This window comes from Oncorhynchus mykiss, chromosome 8 (genome assembly GCF_013265735.2).
Source record: "Oncorhynchus mykiss isolate Arlee chromosome 8, USDA_OmykA_1.1, whole genome shotgun sequence".
Taxonomy (NCBI): domain Eukaryota; kingdom Metazoa; phylum Chordata; class Actinopteri; order Salmoniformes; family Salmonidae; genus Oncorhynchus; species Oncorhynchus mykiss.
In genome coordinates this window covers 42,421,989-42,437,988 of record NC_048572.1, presented here as the reverse complement: position 1 = coordinate 42,437,988, position 16,000 = coordinate 42,421,989, and the positions used below count along the sequence as shown (strand labels likewise).

At 41.6% G+C, this 16,000-nt stretch overlaps 1 protein-coding gene across 3 annotated transcripts in view; it reads left to right on the top strand.

Annotated features, from left to right (window-relative positions):
• puf60a (poly-U binding splicing factor a) overlaps positions 1-6,198 on the top strand; it is a 94,796-nt gene extending 88,598 nt beyond the window's left edge. For all 3 annotated transcript variants that reach the window (XM_021612583.2, XM_021612585.2, XM_021612584.2), the window contains one exon: positions 5,478-6,198. In XM_021612583.2, the coding sequence (XP_021468258.1) occupies positions 5,478-5,777 (300 nt within the window). In that variant the 3' untranslated portion in view covers positions 5,778-6,198. The remainder of the gene's footprint in view (positions 1-5,477) is intronic.
• Positions 6,199-16,000: the final 9,802 nt, after the last annotated feature.

Sequence of the window (16,000 nt, the reverse complement as noted above, 5' to 3'; positions counted from 1 at the left end):
CACAGACAGCTGTAGGCTATTTGCACAAGGGATAAGAAGTTTATTTTTATGACATTTCCACCGGATCAGAGGATTTAAAAAAAATAATCCTTTCACGTCGAGTGGTTATCGAAAGAGAGCTGGAAATATTTTTTAAATAGGCTACGTTAACCTTTCTAGCGCAGACGTTCCTCTAGCGGAACCCCTCAACACCATTCCGCTGAAATGGCAGTGCTCGAAATTCCAAAATATTTTTGGGAAATATGTAACTTTCACACATTAACAAGTCCAATACAGCAAATGAAAGATAAACATCTTGTTAATCTACCCAATTGTGTCCAATTTCAAAAATGCTTTACAGTGAAAGTACAACATATGTTAGGTCATAGCCAAGTCAAAAAAACACAGACATTTTTCCAGCCAAAGATAGGAGTCACAAAAAGCAGAAATATAGATAAAATTAATCACTAACCTTTGATCTTCATCAGATGACACTCATAGGACATCATGTTACACAACACATGTATGTTTTGTTCGATAATTTGCATCTTTATATCCAAAAATCTCAGTTTACATTTGGCAGTAATGTTTTGATTCCTAAACATACGGTGATTTTGCAGAAATACTCATAATCAACATTGATAAAAGATACAAGTGTTATTCACAGAATTAAAGTTGGACTTCTCCTTAATGCAACCGCTGTGCCAGATTTTAAAAAAACTTCAGAAAAAGCATAATCTGAGAACAGCGCTCAGAGCCCAATCCAGCCAGAGAAATATCCAACAGAAGTTAGAAATAACATTAGAAATATTCACTTGTCTTTGATGATCTTCATCAGAAGGCACTCCCAGGAATCCCAGTTCGACAATAAATGACTGATTTGTTCCATAAAGTCCATCATTTATGTCCAAATAGCCACTTGTTGCTAGCGTGTTCAGCCCAGTAATCCATCTTCATGAGGGGCGAGCACTTCGTCCAGACAAAAAACTTGAAAAGTTCCGTTACAGGTCATAGAAACAAGTCAAACGATGTATGGAATCAATCTTTAGGATGTTTTTAACATAAAACGAAAATAAGCTTCCAACTGGAGAATTTCATTGTCTGACAAAAGCACTGGAACAAGAGCTAACTCTGTCGGGAGTGCGCGTCACTAGCCTGAGACACTGCCAGACCACTGACTCAAACAGGTCTGATGAGCCCCTCCTTTATTGTAGAATCCTCAAACCAGTTTCTAAAGATGGTTGACATCTAGTGGAAGCCATAGGAAGTGCAACTTAACTCCATAGACACTGTGTATTTGGTAGGCCAAGCTGTGAAAAACTACAAACCTCAGATATCCCACTTCCAGGTTGGATTTGGAGGGTACACCATAGTACCCTCCAAGCTCGTCATCAAGCTCGAGACCCTGGGTCTCGACCCCGCCCTGTGCAACTGGGTACTGGACTTCCTGACGGGCCGCCCCCAGGTGGTGAGGGTAGGCAACAACATCTCCACCCCGCTGATCCTCAACACTGGGTCCCCACAAGGGTGCGTTCTGAGCCCTCTCCTGTACTCCCTGTTCACCCACGACTGCGTGGCCACGCACGCCTCCAACTCAATCATCAAGTTTGCGGACGACACAACAGTGGTAGGCTTGATTACCAACAATGACGAGACGGCCTACAGGGAGGAGGTGAGGGCCCTCGGAGTGTGGTGTCAGGAAAATAACCTCACACTCAACGTCAACAAAACTAAGGAGATGATTGTGGACTTCAGGAAACAGCAGATGGAACACCCCCCTATCCACATCGATGGAACAGTAGTGGAGAGGGTAGCAAGTTTTAAGTTCCTCGGCATACACATCACAGACAAACTGAATTGGTCCACCCACACAGACAGCATCGTGAAGAAGGCGCAGCAGCGCCTCTTCAACCTCAGGATGCTGAAGAAATTTGGCTTGTCACCAAAAGCACTCACAAACTTCTACAGATGCACAATTGAGAGCATCCTGGCGGGCTGTATCACCGCCTGGTACGGCAACTGCTCCGCCCACAACCGTAAGGTTCTCCAGAGGGTAGTGAGGTCTGCACAACGCATCACTGGGGGCAAACTACCTGCCCTCCAGGACACCTACACCACCCGATGTTAAAGGAAGGCCATGAAGATCATCAAGGACAACAACCACCCGAGCCACTGCCTGTTACCCCGCTATCATCCAGAAGGCGAGGTCAGTACAGGTGCATCAAAGCTGGGACCGAGAGACTGAAAAACAGCTTCTATCTCAAGGCCATCAGACTGTTAAACAGCCACCACTAACATTGAGTGGCTGCTGCCATCACACTGACTCAACTCCAGCCACTTTAATAATGGGAATTGATGGGAAATGATGTAAAATATATCACTAGCCACTTTAAACAATACTACCTAATATAATGTTTACATACCCTACATGATTCATCTCATATGTACACGTATATACTGTACTCTATATCATCTACTGCATCTTTATGTAATACATGTATCACTAGCCACTTTAACTATGCCACTTTGTATACATGCTCATCTCATATGTATATACTGTACTCGATACCATCTACTGTATCTTGCCTATGCCGCTCTGTACCACCACTCACTCATTCATATATCTTTATGTACATATTCTTTATCCCCTTACACTTGTGTGTATAAGACAGTAGTTTTGGAATTGTTAGTTAGATTACTTGTTGGTTATTACTGCATTGTCGGAACTAGAAGCACAAGCATTTCGCTACACTCGCATTAACATCTGCTAACCATGTGTCTGTGACAAATAAAATTTGATTTGATTTGATTTTTCTCCGCTTTTCGCCTGCCATGAGTTCTGTTATACTCACAGACATCATTCAAACAGTTATAGAAACTTCAGTGTTTTCTATCCAATACTAATAATAATATGCATATATTAGGGACAGAGTAGGAGGCAGTTCACTCTGGGCACGCTAAGTGAAAATGCTGCCCCCTATCCCAAAAAGGTTAAGGAACTATTGTCATTCTCAATTTACGTGCTCTTTACTTGCTGTTTGAGGTGAAGAAAACATTACTTTGAGAAGCTCCACAGTGGTGGTGAGTTCAGAAATGCTATCAGATCTCCAAATGTGCACATTTATAGGCCTACATTTGCACGCAGGCCAGGTAGTCTAGGCCTACTTCTATGCATAGTCAGATGCGCATCCTAACTCAACATTGACAGGAGAGCCACAAACAAAAGACAATGAATATATTGACAAAACGTCTTCCTCACAAGTGTAGCCTAGGTTGTGCGGTCCGTAAACGTGTCCACTCCCACAATGAGAACTGTAAAAGACTGAATATATTATTATTAATGCATTACCAGAAAATACCGTAACCAAACAAACATTGTAGATTAGACATTATCGGAATTAAAGGCAAATGTACTACTGGTGATGCTGGTGTGCCATCCCAGCGGCATGCACAATGGATTAGTCCACTGAAACAGACATGATTTAGACAGGAAAAATGAAAAATATACAGTACCAGTCAAAAGTTTGGACACACTTTCTCATTCAAGGGTTTTTCTTTATTTTTACTATTTTCTACATTGTCGAATAATAGTGACGACATCAACACTATGAAATAACACATATGTATCCCAAAAAGTGTCAAACAAATAAAAATATATTTTAGGTTCTTCAAAGTAGCCACCCTTTGCCTTAATGACAGCTTTGCACACTCTTGGCATTCTCTCAACCAGCTTCATCTGGAATGCTTTTCCAACAGTCTTGAAGGAGTTCTCACATTTGCTGAGCACTTGTTGGCTGCTTTTCCTTCACTCATCCCAAACCATCTCAATTTGGTTGAGGTTGGTTGATTGTGGAGGCCAGGTCATCTGATGCAGCACTCCATCGCTCTCCTTCTTGGTCAAATAGGCCTTACACAGCCTGGAGGTGTGTTGGTTCAGTGTCCTGTTGAAAAATAAATGATAGTCCCACTAAGCGAAAACCAGATGGGATGGGGTATCGCTGCAGAATGCTGTGGTATCCATGCTGGTTAAGTGTGCCTTGAATTTTAAATCAATCACAGACAGTGTCACCAACAAAGCACCATCACACCACCACCTCCATGCTTCACAGTGGGAACCACACATGCGGAGATCATCTGTTCACCTACTCTGCGTCTCACAAAGACAAGGCGGTTGAACCAAAAATCTCAAATTTGGACTCCAGACCAAAGAACAGATTTCCAGCGGTCTAATGTCCATTGCTTGTGTTTCTTGGCCCAAGCAAGTCTCTTCTTATTGGTGTCCTTTAGTAGTGGTTTCTTTGCAGCAATCAACCATGAAGGCCTGATTCACGCAGTCTCCTCTGAACTGTTGATGTTGAGATGTGTTTGTTACTTGAACTCTGTAGCATTTATCTGCGCTGCAATCAGAGGTGCAGTTAACTGTAATGTACTTATCCTCTGCAGCAGAGGTAACTCTGGGTCTTCCTTTCCTGTGGCGGTTCTCATGAGAGCCAGTTTCATCATAGCGCTTGATGGTTTTTGCGACTGCACTTGAAGAAACTTTCAAAGTTCTTGAAATGTTCCGCATTGACTGACCTTCATGTCTTAAAGTAATGATGGACTGTCATTTCTCTTTGCTTATTAGAGCTGTTCTTGCCATAATTTGGACTTGGTCTTTTACTAAGTAGGGCAATCTTCTGTATAACACCCTTACCATGTGTCAAGACAACTGATTGGCTCAAACGCATTAAGAAGGAAAGAAATTTGACAAATTAACTTTTAGGAAGGCTGATTTTGTTAATTGAAATGTATTCCAGGTGACTACCTTGGCTGGTTGCCAAGAGTGTGCAAAGCTGTCATCTGGGCAAAGGGTGGCTACTTTAAAGAATCTAAAATATATTTTAGATATTTTTGTTTACTACATGATTCCATATGTGTTATTTCATAGTGTTGATGTCTTCACTATTATTCTACAATGTAGAAAATATTTAAACATTTAGAAAAACCCTGGAATGAGTAGGCACGTCCAAACTTCTGACTGGTACTGTATATATTTGCAACTGCTGAACCCAAAAAAATCTTGGTCGACCAAAAGCCTATCGGCAAAATATTTGACCAGTCTACTAAATGGGGTCAGCCCTACATGAGGATAGTGAACTTTACTATTTCACCAAATCATGGTTTTAGCCTCCCAAAGTTTTAACTGAGGTGATCAAGTAGAATGTGCAGCCGATGCTTCCAATTAAAACTTGAACTTGCACAGCCAAGTAAAAGGGTCACAAAATTTTACTGAGTGGTCACAGTCTGGAGCCCTGGTTGGGGTTGAAAGTGCGCAGTTTAGCCACAAGGGCTACAGTTGCATTCTCTGAAAAGTTTCCACAACATTAATAGTCGCAACGTGTGGGTAACTAACTGTACCGTCAGTGTTTTCTCTGATCAAGAAAGTAACTGGTAGCACACATATTTGTGCTTTAATAATACATTGTACTATAATAATGCTTTTCTTCCACTGTGCCCAGTCGACGGTGATGGTGCTGCGGAACATGGTAGGACCAGAGGACATCGACGATGACCTGGAGGGTGAGGTGACTGAGGAGTGCGGCAAGTTTGGTGCTGTCAACCGTGTCATCATCTACCAGGAAAAGCAGGGCGAGGAGGATGATGCGGAGGTCATTGTCAAGATCTTTGTGGAGTTCTCCATGGCGGCAGAGATGAACAAGGCCATCCAGGCACTCAATAATCGCTGGTTTGGAGGTCGCAAGGTCATTGCTGAGGTGTACGACCAGGAGCGCTTTGACAACAGCGACTTATCTGCATAAGACGTTCTGACCTTTCTGAAAGATCTCTACTACGACCACAACCTCTGGTGTTTCTCTCTCCCTCACACACATACACACACACACTTACACAGACAAGGCTGCCACGCACCACTGTAGGTGATGCTGGGCTCTTTTTAACCAGTTTTTTTTTTATTTTTATCAATGTTGATATTAATATTATTAATGCTCCTGTTTGGGGACACCGACAAAGCAAGGAGACGCTAAGGGATTTTTTAATTATTATTGTGGCCTACTGTGAAGGGCTGGATATTTGTTTCTGTATTGTTTTCAGTTTCATTTCCCTGATTTTAGTTTTATTTCGGTTACACCTTTTTTGATTAAGTCAATTCTACAAAGGTTCTCTTGTTATATAGCTCTTGGTGTTAATTGCCCAAAACAATAAATTCCTCATGAATTCATAAAGGGGTTTGATATTTTGATTATTGATATTAATCCAGAAAGAAACTACAGGGAGCAGGGATCGGTTAGTCTAGGTTTTAAATGCGAGGTCAGACATAGTGATGTCCAACTTTGGTGCAACAGGTGTAAATTCTGATCACAAACAAAATAACTCGAAGCTAAGTCCGGCGTAAGCAATTCGCGTTCATGAGATTTGATGCTTTGTAATGATGGTTGCTAGGCAGCACCTGTTACTAAGCTGTTGCCATCCTTGTGGAAGTTCTAAACTTTGATGTCACTTTGCACATCTCTTCACAACACCCACCACTATGCATGCACGTTTTCTTAACAAACATTTCATGGATCCTAAAGGATTACTGTGTGAATAAATATCACTGAATGACAAATATTTCAATAATAGGCTAATGCAATTGAAGGCATGTATCAAATGGTTGCTTACTGAAACGTACAGTAAGGGGAATAGTTACAGGGGGGGGGGGTGAATGAGACAATCTGTAGGTCTTGGGTACTGTATGAAAACCTACATCTACTACCAGGGCGACCACTCTCACAGGTATGCTTTCACTTTTCAGAATTGGGTGTGGGCACAGGATGATTATTGTAAATAAAGCATTTGAAGAATAAAATATATCCACCCCATGTGGGATTAAAATCCACAGCCTTGTTACATTGGATGTAGCTACGAATATATATGTATCCTCATAGCCTACTTGCTTTTTTTTCTCTAGTCAAGAAAGCATTATGCAAAATATATTGGCACACTCCACTTACCAAGACCTTTGCCAATTAAGGCGTGCTGTCACCTGCTTTTATAATAAGCCTTGATGGTGTGTTGAATATTTTCCCAGGATTTTACCAATGTTCCATCCCAAGAATACATCTATTTTCTCCTGGGTAACCAGGTATGTCCTGCCAAAACTGGAAGTGTCATTCAAAAGCCTTTGTCTGAATTTGATTAGAGTTTTGATTGAAAATTCAACACTGATGCTACCTGAATCTGATGAGCCATACATGAACTTTTTATGAGCCAAAAAAGCCCAGAAGATTGTACCATTATCCAATAGGCTGTATTTTTCGTCGCTGTCTACATACCACCACAGACCGATGCTGGTACTAAGACCCCAATCAATGAGCTGTATACGGCCATAAGCAAACAGAAAAACGCTCATCCAGAGGCGGCGCTCCTTAATGGGGACTTTAATGCAGGGAAACTTAAATACATTTCTAGCAGCATGTTAAATGTGCAACCAGAGGTAAAAAAAAAAAAAACTCCAGTCCACCTTCACTCAACACACAGAGACGCGTACAAAGGTCTCCTTCGCCCTCCATTTGGCAAATCTGACCATAATTCTATCCTCCTGATTCCTGCTTACAAGCAAAAATTAAAGCAGGAAGCACCAGTGACTCGGTCTATAAAAAAGTGGTCAGATGAAGCAGATGCTAAACTACAGGACCGTTTTGTACGTACATAAACTCAGCAAAAAAATAAAGGTTCCTTTCTCAGGACCCTGTCTTTCAAAGATAATTCGTAAAAATACAAATAACCTCACAGATCTTCATTGTAAAGGGTTTAAACACTGTTTCCCATGCTTGTTCAATGAACCATAAACAATTAATGAACATGCACCTGTGGAACAGTCGTTAAAACACTAACCGCTTACAGATGGTAGGCAATTAAGGTCGCAGTTCTGAAAACTTAGGACACTAAAGAGGCCTTTCTACTGACTCTCCTTTCTACTGAAAAAGTACTCTTAACTGACGAGTCAGGGTTTTGTATCACCAGGGGTGATGGTAGGATTAGCATTTATCGTCGAAGGAATGAGCATTACACCGAGGCCTCTACTCTGGAGCGGGATCGATTTGGAGGTGGATGGTCCGTCATGCTCTGGGGCGGTGTGTCACAGCATCATCAAACTGAGCTTGTTGTCATTGCAGGCAATCTCAACCCTGTGCATTACTGGGAAGACATCCTCCTCTCTCATGTGGTACCCTTCCTGCAGGCTCATCCTGACATGACCCTCCAGCAAATGCTCGTTCTGTGCTTGATTTCCTGCAAGACAGGAATGTCAGTGTTCTGCCATGGCCATTGAGCACGTCTGGGACCTGTTGGATCGGAGGGTGAGGGCTAGTGCCATTCCCCCCAGAAATGTCCAGGAACTTGCAGGTGCCTTGGTGGAAAAGGGGGGGGTAACATCTCACAGCAAGAACTGACAAATCTGGTGCAGTCCATCAGGAGGAGATGCACTGCAGTACTTAATGTGTCCACACCAGATACTGACTGTTACTTTTGATTTGGGACCCCCCTTTGTTCAGGGACACATTATTCCATTTCTGTTAGTCAAATGTCTTTGGAACTTGTTCAGTTTATGTCCCAGTTGTTGAATCTTATGTTCATATAAATATTTACACATGTTAAGTTTGCTAAAAAATAAACGCAGTTGACATTGAGAGGATGTTTCTTTCATTGCTGAGTTTATATACCCCAATCGCTTTGATGCAAGTAACATTGAAACATGCATGAGAGCATCAGCTGTTCCGGACGAATGTGTAATCACACTCTCCGCAGTCGATGTGGGTAAGACCTTTAACTCAGTAACCTGGGGCAATATGGGAAAAGTTTGTTTAATGAGTTTCTGTTTCCCAAATTAACTCAAAGAATATCAGAATATCGATTTTCTAGCAGTCACTAATTAATTAATTTCATTCTGAACGTCGCATAATTTGTAAATCTGCACAAACTCGGGTCTCACTAAATCATTCTGTACCACACCAATTGAGATTATTATTTATTAACAAGCTAAATGATAATATAAGGTACACATATACAAACAGTCTAGGTTATCGGTTAGAACTTCATACAATGGCAACAGGTCCCTAGCGGACCAACACAATATGACATATGTTATACAAAATAGAGATTTAAAGAAAGAGAGAGAAAGTGCACGAGATAAAAGCACACGTGGATACATTTGTAAACTATGCTTAGTTTAGCCCTAACACCTTGCCCCGAACTGCCGCTCCTATGGGTCAGAATTATAATTAATGTATTTACTTGTGGAAGGTCTCCGTTGGGTATCTCGTAGACCAAGTTCCACTTAGTGGGAAAGGTTTGGCTGACAAATTTTCTTTCAATGGCCGTGTCTCCTTCGTTACCGGGTGTAAGTCTCAGACTGTCCACACAATGTCCGTGTCCTTTCTCTTAGTGGTCTGTTTCCTTGCACTCGTTCTGTGAGAGTGTGCTTCTAAGGAGGCTAATCAGCTGTGTTGACGCTCCTAGCTTGGGTAGGGCTGTGTAGACAACTGATGACTGGAAGAGAATAACCGGTTGGTTCTTCTTGAATTCACCTTCTTAGATACATTAATCAACCGTAGCCTTGATTGTTTACTTCTTATGGGCAGGTGGGACGGTAGTGTCCCAGCTGGCCAACATCCGGTGAAATTGCAGAGTGCGAAATTCAAACTACAGAATTATAAATATTTAACTTTCATAAAATCACAAGTGTAACACATCAAAATAAAGCTTAATTAACTTCTTGTTAATCCAGCCGCTGTGTCAGATTTCAAAAGGGCTTTACGGCAAAAGCACACCATGCGATTATCTGAAGACAGCGCACCACATACAAAACCATGAGAAACATATTTCAACCAGGCAGGTGCGACACGAAAGTCAGAAATAGCGATATAATAAATGCCTTCTTTGATCTTCTTCTGTTGGCACTCCAAAAGGTCCCAGTTACATCACAAATGGTCCTTTTGTTCGATAATGTTCTTTATATCCATAAAAACTCAGTTTAGCTGGCGCGCTTCAGTCAATAATCCACCCAAATTCCCTCCATCAAAATGCATACAAAAGTAATCCCAAACGTTACTACTAAACTTTCCCAAACAAGTCAAACAATGTTTATAATCAAACCTTAGGTACCCTAATATGTAAATAAATTATAAAATGTAAGACGGAGAATCGTTCTGGTCTTTACCGGAGAAAAATACCAAAGAACGCGCTCTCATTCACACGCTTGGAAACATTACAGCTAAAATGGGAGCCAACTAGAAAAACTACAATTTCTGGCTCATTTTTCCAAAAACCAGCCTGAAACGCTTTCTAAAGACTGTTGACATCTAGTGGAAGCCCTAGGAACTGCAATCTGGGAGGACTTCACCTCATAATAAAAGTGACAGCCATTGAAATAGTGGTAGGCTTTTTTTTTGGGGGGGGGGGGTGGTTTTGTCCTCTGGGTTTTGCCTGCCATATCAGTTCTATTATACAGACATTATTTTAACAGTTTTAGAAACTTTAGAGTGTTTTCGATCCAAATCTACCAATTATATGCATATCATAGCTTCTGGGCCTCAGTAACAGGCAGTTTACTTTGGGCACGCTTTTGATCCGGACATGAAAATACTGCCCCCTATCCAAGAGAGGTTAAGAGGTTCCTTTGTCCTCTTCCTCATGTTGCGTTTTGTTTTAGTCGTGGACCTTGGCTGCAGCGCGTGGTCAACTTAGTTTGATATGTAAATTCTTAACTCACAAGTTTTATACCCTCGGGTCACAAAGAGGCGTTTCTGTCTTTATGACATGCTCTCTGGGTTCCCTGGGGCGTAGCTCATTACAATGCAAGGTATCAGAACTTACCAGGATTTGGTTTAGGCAACTAAATTCACAGTTCATCTTTACAAAAACATTCTCTTTGATCTGGATATTTTCTACACAACAAACAGTATGTAAACATGTTTTCCTTATAACGTCGTCATTTAACTTTTAATGACATCACAAAATCGACATTCATTTTCATATTCCATTTATAATTGTTACCACCATTTTGACTATGAAATATAATGTCCCAAAGTCCATTTATTCCATGTTACAGTTCTGAGGTAGACTCTCCACAAGTCACACAAAGACATTCCAGTCTTTCACATTAGAGACCAAAAAGGAGCTGGTCTGCTTGTGCCTTATAATTTACAATGGGCGTGGGTTCATAAATCCTCCCCCCCCCCCTCCCCATCAATCCGTCTATACCTCGCCCCCTCCGCGGAAGGGAGAGATGTCTCTGCAGAACTGTGATCCACAGTAACCTGGCCCGAACAGGCCAGTCATGACACTGGATAATGCTTGATAATGTACAGCCTACATTCGGCCATATGTTCTTTACCATTTGGCCATCAGATTTGCCACCAATGCTCCTCATAGGACATATCACTGCACTCTATACTCCTCTGTAAACTGTTCATCTCTGTATACCCGTCGCAAGACCCACTGGTTGATGCTTATTGTAAAAACCTCTTAGGCTTCACTCCCCCCTATCTGAGATATCTACTGCAGTCCTCACCCTCCACATACAACACCCGTTCTTCCAGTCACATTCTGTGAAAGGTCACCAAAGCACACACATCCCTGGGTCGCTCATCTTTTCAGTTCGCTGCAGCTAACACTCAAACTGGACAGTTGTATCTCAATCTCTTCATTCTAAGAATCATGGATATTCTTACTGACAGTTGTGGCTGCTTTGCGTGATATATTGTTGTCTCTACCTATCTTGCCCTTTGTGCTGTTGTCTGTGCCCAATAATGTTTGTACCCTGTTTTGTGCTGCTGCCATGTTGTGTTGCTACTATTTTGTTGTCATGTTGTGTTGCTGCCATGCTATGTTGTTGTCTAGGTCTCTCTTTATGTGATGTTGTGTTGTCTCTTGTCGTGATGTAGGTTTTGTTCTATGTTTTTATTTAATTTATTTTTAATCCCAGCCCCCGTCCCCGCAGGAGGCCTTTTGCCTTTTGGTAGGCCGTCATTGTAAATAATAATTTGTTCTTAACTGACTAACTAGTTAAATAAAAATAAAATTAAACAGGGAGGTATATATTCTGGGCGATTTAAATTTTGACTGGCTTTCATCAAGCGGCCCACTCAAGAAAAAGCTTCAAACTGTAACCAGTGGCTGCAACCTGGTTCAGTTTATCAGTCAACCTACCAGGGTATTTAAAAACAGCACAGGAATTTAATCATCAACATGCATTGATCACATCTTTACTAATGCTGTAGAAATGTGCTAGAAAGCAGTATCCAAATCCATAGGATGTAGTGATCACAATATAATGGCCATATCTAGGAAAACCAAAGTTCCAAAGTCTGGGCCTAATATAGTGTATAAGAGGTCATACAATACGTTTTGTAGTGATTCACATGTTGTTGATGTAAAGCATATTTCTTGGTCCGTCATGTGTAATAAGGAGCTAACAGACACTGCACTTCACACATTTATGAAATTGCTTATTCCAGTTACTAATAAACATGCACCTATTAAGAAAATGACTGTAAAAACGATAAAATCCCCATGGATTAACAGCAACAGTTCCAACCTAGACTAGTTTTCAACACTCATTTCTACAATAAGATGTACAGTAGGCCTGATCATTTTTCATCTTCATCTGTACTGTTACTAAGGGCTGCATTAGTAGCTAGCTTGCTTTGGCTAACGTTAGCTATTAGCTGTGTACAAGACCAGGGAATTGTTTGAAAGAGAAACTCACATCTACTATTATGAGAGTTAGTTAGTACTCCCTTATTTCTGCTGATCATCACCTGTTATAAAATGACAATGCCTTGCTAGCTGACTGACTTTTCCACTGTCAAAGCACTGTTTCTGGAAGCATTCTGCCCTGTTCTGAAAGAACTCCCTGGGTTAACCATCATGCTGGGGATGTTGTGGCTAGCATGAGTCCATTTGATGACAGCGTTGAGTGATGGCTGTCACGCCCTGACCATAGAGAGCTGTTTATTCTCTATGTTGTTTGGGGCGTGACATTGACTAGGGTGGTTTATCTAGGTGAATTATATATCTATGTTGGCCTGGTATGGTTTCCAATCAGAGGCAGCTGTTTATCGTTGTCTCTGATTGGGGATCATATTTAGGTAGCCATTTCCCCATTGTGCTTTGTGGGATCTTGTCTAGGTATAGTTGCCCGCGATCACTACTTTGAGCTTCACATTTCGTTTGTTCACTTTATTGTTTTTGTTCTTTTAAGTTTCTCTTCCAAATAAAAGGATGGAAACATACCACGCTGCATCTTGGTCCACTCCCTATAACGATCGTGACAATGGCGAGTGGGAATAACAAGTCAGTGGCTGACAGGGCATCATCTGCATCATATGTCGCGGAGTGATCGTCAAGAAAACTGCTGAAAAAATATCAGGTGAACCGCAAAGCACACAGGCATCTCCCACTCTCTCTCTTCACGCAGCTGCCAAACTGAGCAGAGACCGCTGCTAAGCAGAGAGCGCATTCAACATATAGAGCGCAGATTCACTTGGCCAAATCAATTCCAGTAGTTAATGAAATAAATATACATTTACTCTGACACGTCACGACCCACCATTAACAGGTCCTTTAAGAAAGGCAGTTTTGCAGGAATGTGTTTCTGAATATGAACAGAAACACCACCACAATTGGCATTTCTTTCTTTTCTGTAAATGTTATAACCTTGTATTGCTACTGTATCATCAAAGGTATTATCTAAGTTAGTTTCAGAGAACCTCGTTTCTTAAACTACATATGTTAGTAGGCTATTTTGAGCACTTTTCTTCTGGAATGCTTAACAACTCTGCGTAACAATACTAGGGATTAACTGAGCTGGGCTTGGGTCATTGATAAGCAATTGTCTCAACACAATCTTATAATGCTGTGAAAGGATCCAGGAACCCAAATGATTTGGGTGGATCCCATCCGCCTAATAAAACGTGTTTTGTTTCCAAAATGTATCAAAATTGTCAACAAAAGTTATACCCATTGAGCTGCAATAATCACAAAGCCAGTTGTGAAGAGAAATAATCCTGCTAAAGCGTTCAATGCCACGATTCAGAGAGGGCACAGGGCCAGATATGATGGGTGATTTTTGTTAGTGTCTAGCAGAGAGTCAATCAGCGCTTTAAAATCCATTTTCAACTGTTCAGGGCTGCACTTCATAATGTCATTAAAACCCACATGGACATCGATTCTATTGTAGTCTATGTTCTGACGTAGTACATTCAGGGGCAGCTTAGTAATGTCATTTACTCAAGCTCCGGGGTAGGCCATTGTTTTTGCACCAGGAACAGTCACATTTCCTCCCATGGATCTGCTCAAAATCATGGCTGGCAAAAAGGATGAGGAAATCTGCCCACTCCCACGCTTCACAGGATTCGGAGAACCCTTTATGGAAGGGTGAGAGGCAGGATTACTTGAGCCTGTTGCTACCGGCACCTGGTGCATCCGACAGATGGAGAAGCTCCGCTCGATCCCTAGCAGGGACGGAAGGTTGCAGATGTCGACATTGAAATCGTAGTAGTAGGCACTGCAGCTGCAGACACATGCATCCCCAGCGACGAAGGTGGAGGAAAATCAGACTCCAGGATGGTAAAACTATTCGTTGTTTGTATCCGCTCCGGGCCTCTCGTTGGGAGTGAAGAATGCTTTGCGGGAGGCAGCTGTCTTCGGGTTCCACGGCTCGTGTCATGTGACCATTGTTGATTGCGACCACCTTCATCTTCGCTATCAGATACGGGAGCTCGAGGCAATACTGGCCAGTCGGAAAATGACATACGGCAAGGCGGAGATGCATCCAACAAGCACGAATGGTGTCCAGCCACCGGCATAGAAAATGTAAACATTCCACTCTGCATTTTCCCCAATTTCTTACGTAGGCTGGCGACCGGTGTGATCAAGGAAGCCACCTCAAGCCTATAATCCTTGGCAAGTAAACAATTGCCACATTGGATCCTGTTCGTCTCGAAACAAAGTGTACAAGATAGATACAGCTCTTACAGCACTGGAACCATTAATTTATTTCTCCAGACAAAGAGGGCTCCATTGCAAAACACATCTGGTACCAACTTTATTAGCTTGATGGCTAGCATGAAAATAGAAGTGTCTTACATCATTTAAAAGCTTAACTTCTTGTTAATCCAATCGCATTGTCAGATTTCAAAACGGTTTTACGGCGAAAGCATACCATGCGATTATCTGAGGACAGCGCCCCACACCAAAATACTTTTTCAAACCAGCACAGGCGTCACAAAATCACAAATAGTGATAAAATAAATCACTTACCTTTGAAGATCTTCCTCTCTTTGCAATCCCAAGGGTCCCAGCTACATAACAAATGGTTGTTTTATTCGATAAAGTCCTGCTTTATATCCCAAAAATGTCAGTTTAGTTGGCGTGCTTGATTCAGTAATCCACTCGTTCAACATGCATACAAACGAATCCAAAAAGTTACCAATAAAGTTCGTCCAAACAAGTCAAACATTGTTTCTAATTAATCCTCAGGTACTCTAATATCTAAATAAACGATCAAATGTAAGACGGAGAATAGTATGTTCAATAGGGAAGATAAATAACGAAGAGCTCGCACCTCATTCACGCGAGCAACAAGACTACTTTTCTACTGAGAGACACCTTGGAAAAACTACAACTACTCGTTCGCTTTTCATAAAACAAGCCTGAAACCATTTCTAAAGACTGACATCTAGTGGAAGCCATAGGAACTGCAATCTGGGAGGAATTACTTTGAATATTCCATTGGCTTGCATTGCAATGGCCTGTGACCTAAAAATAAAAAAAAATCTGGATGGATTCTCCTCGGGTTTTCGCCTGCCATATCAGTTCTGTTATACTCACAGACAATATTCTTAAGTGTTTTCTATCCAATGCTACCAATTATATGCATCTCCTAGCTTCTAGGCCTGAGTAACAGGCAGTTTACTTTGGGAACGTCAGTCATCCGAACTTTCAAATACTGCCCCCTAGCCTTAAGAAGTTTTTAAACTCA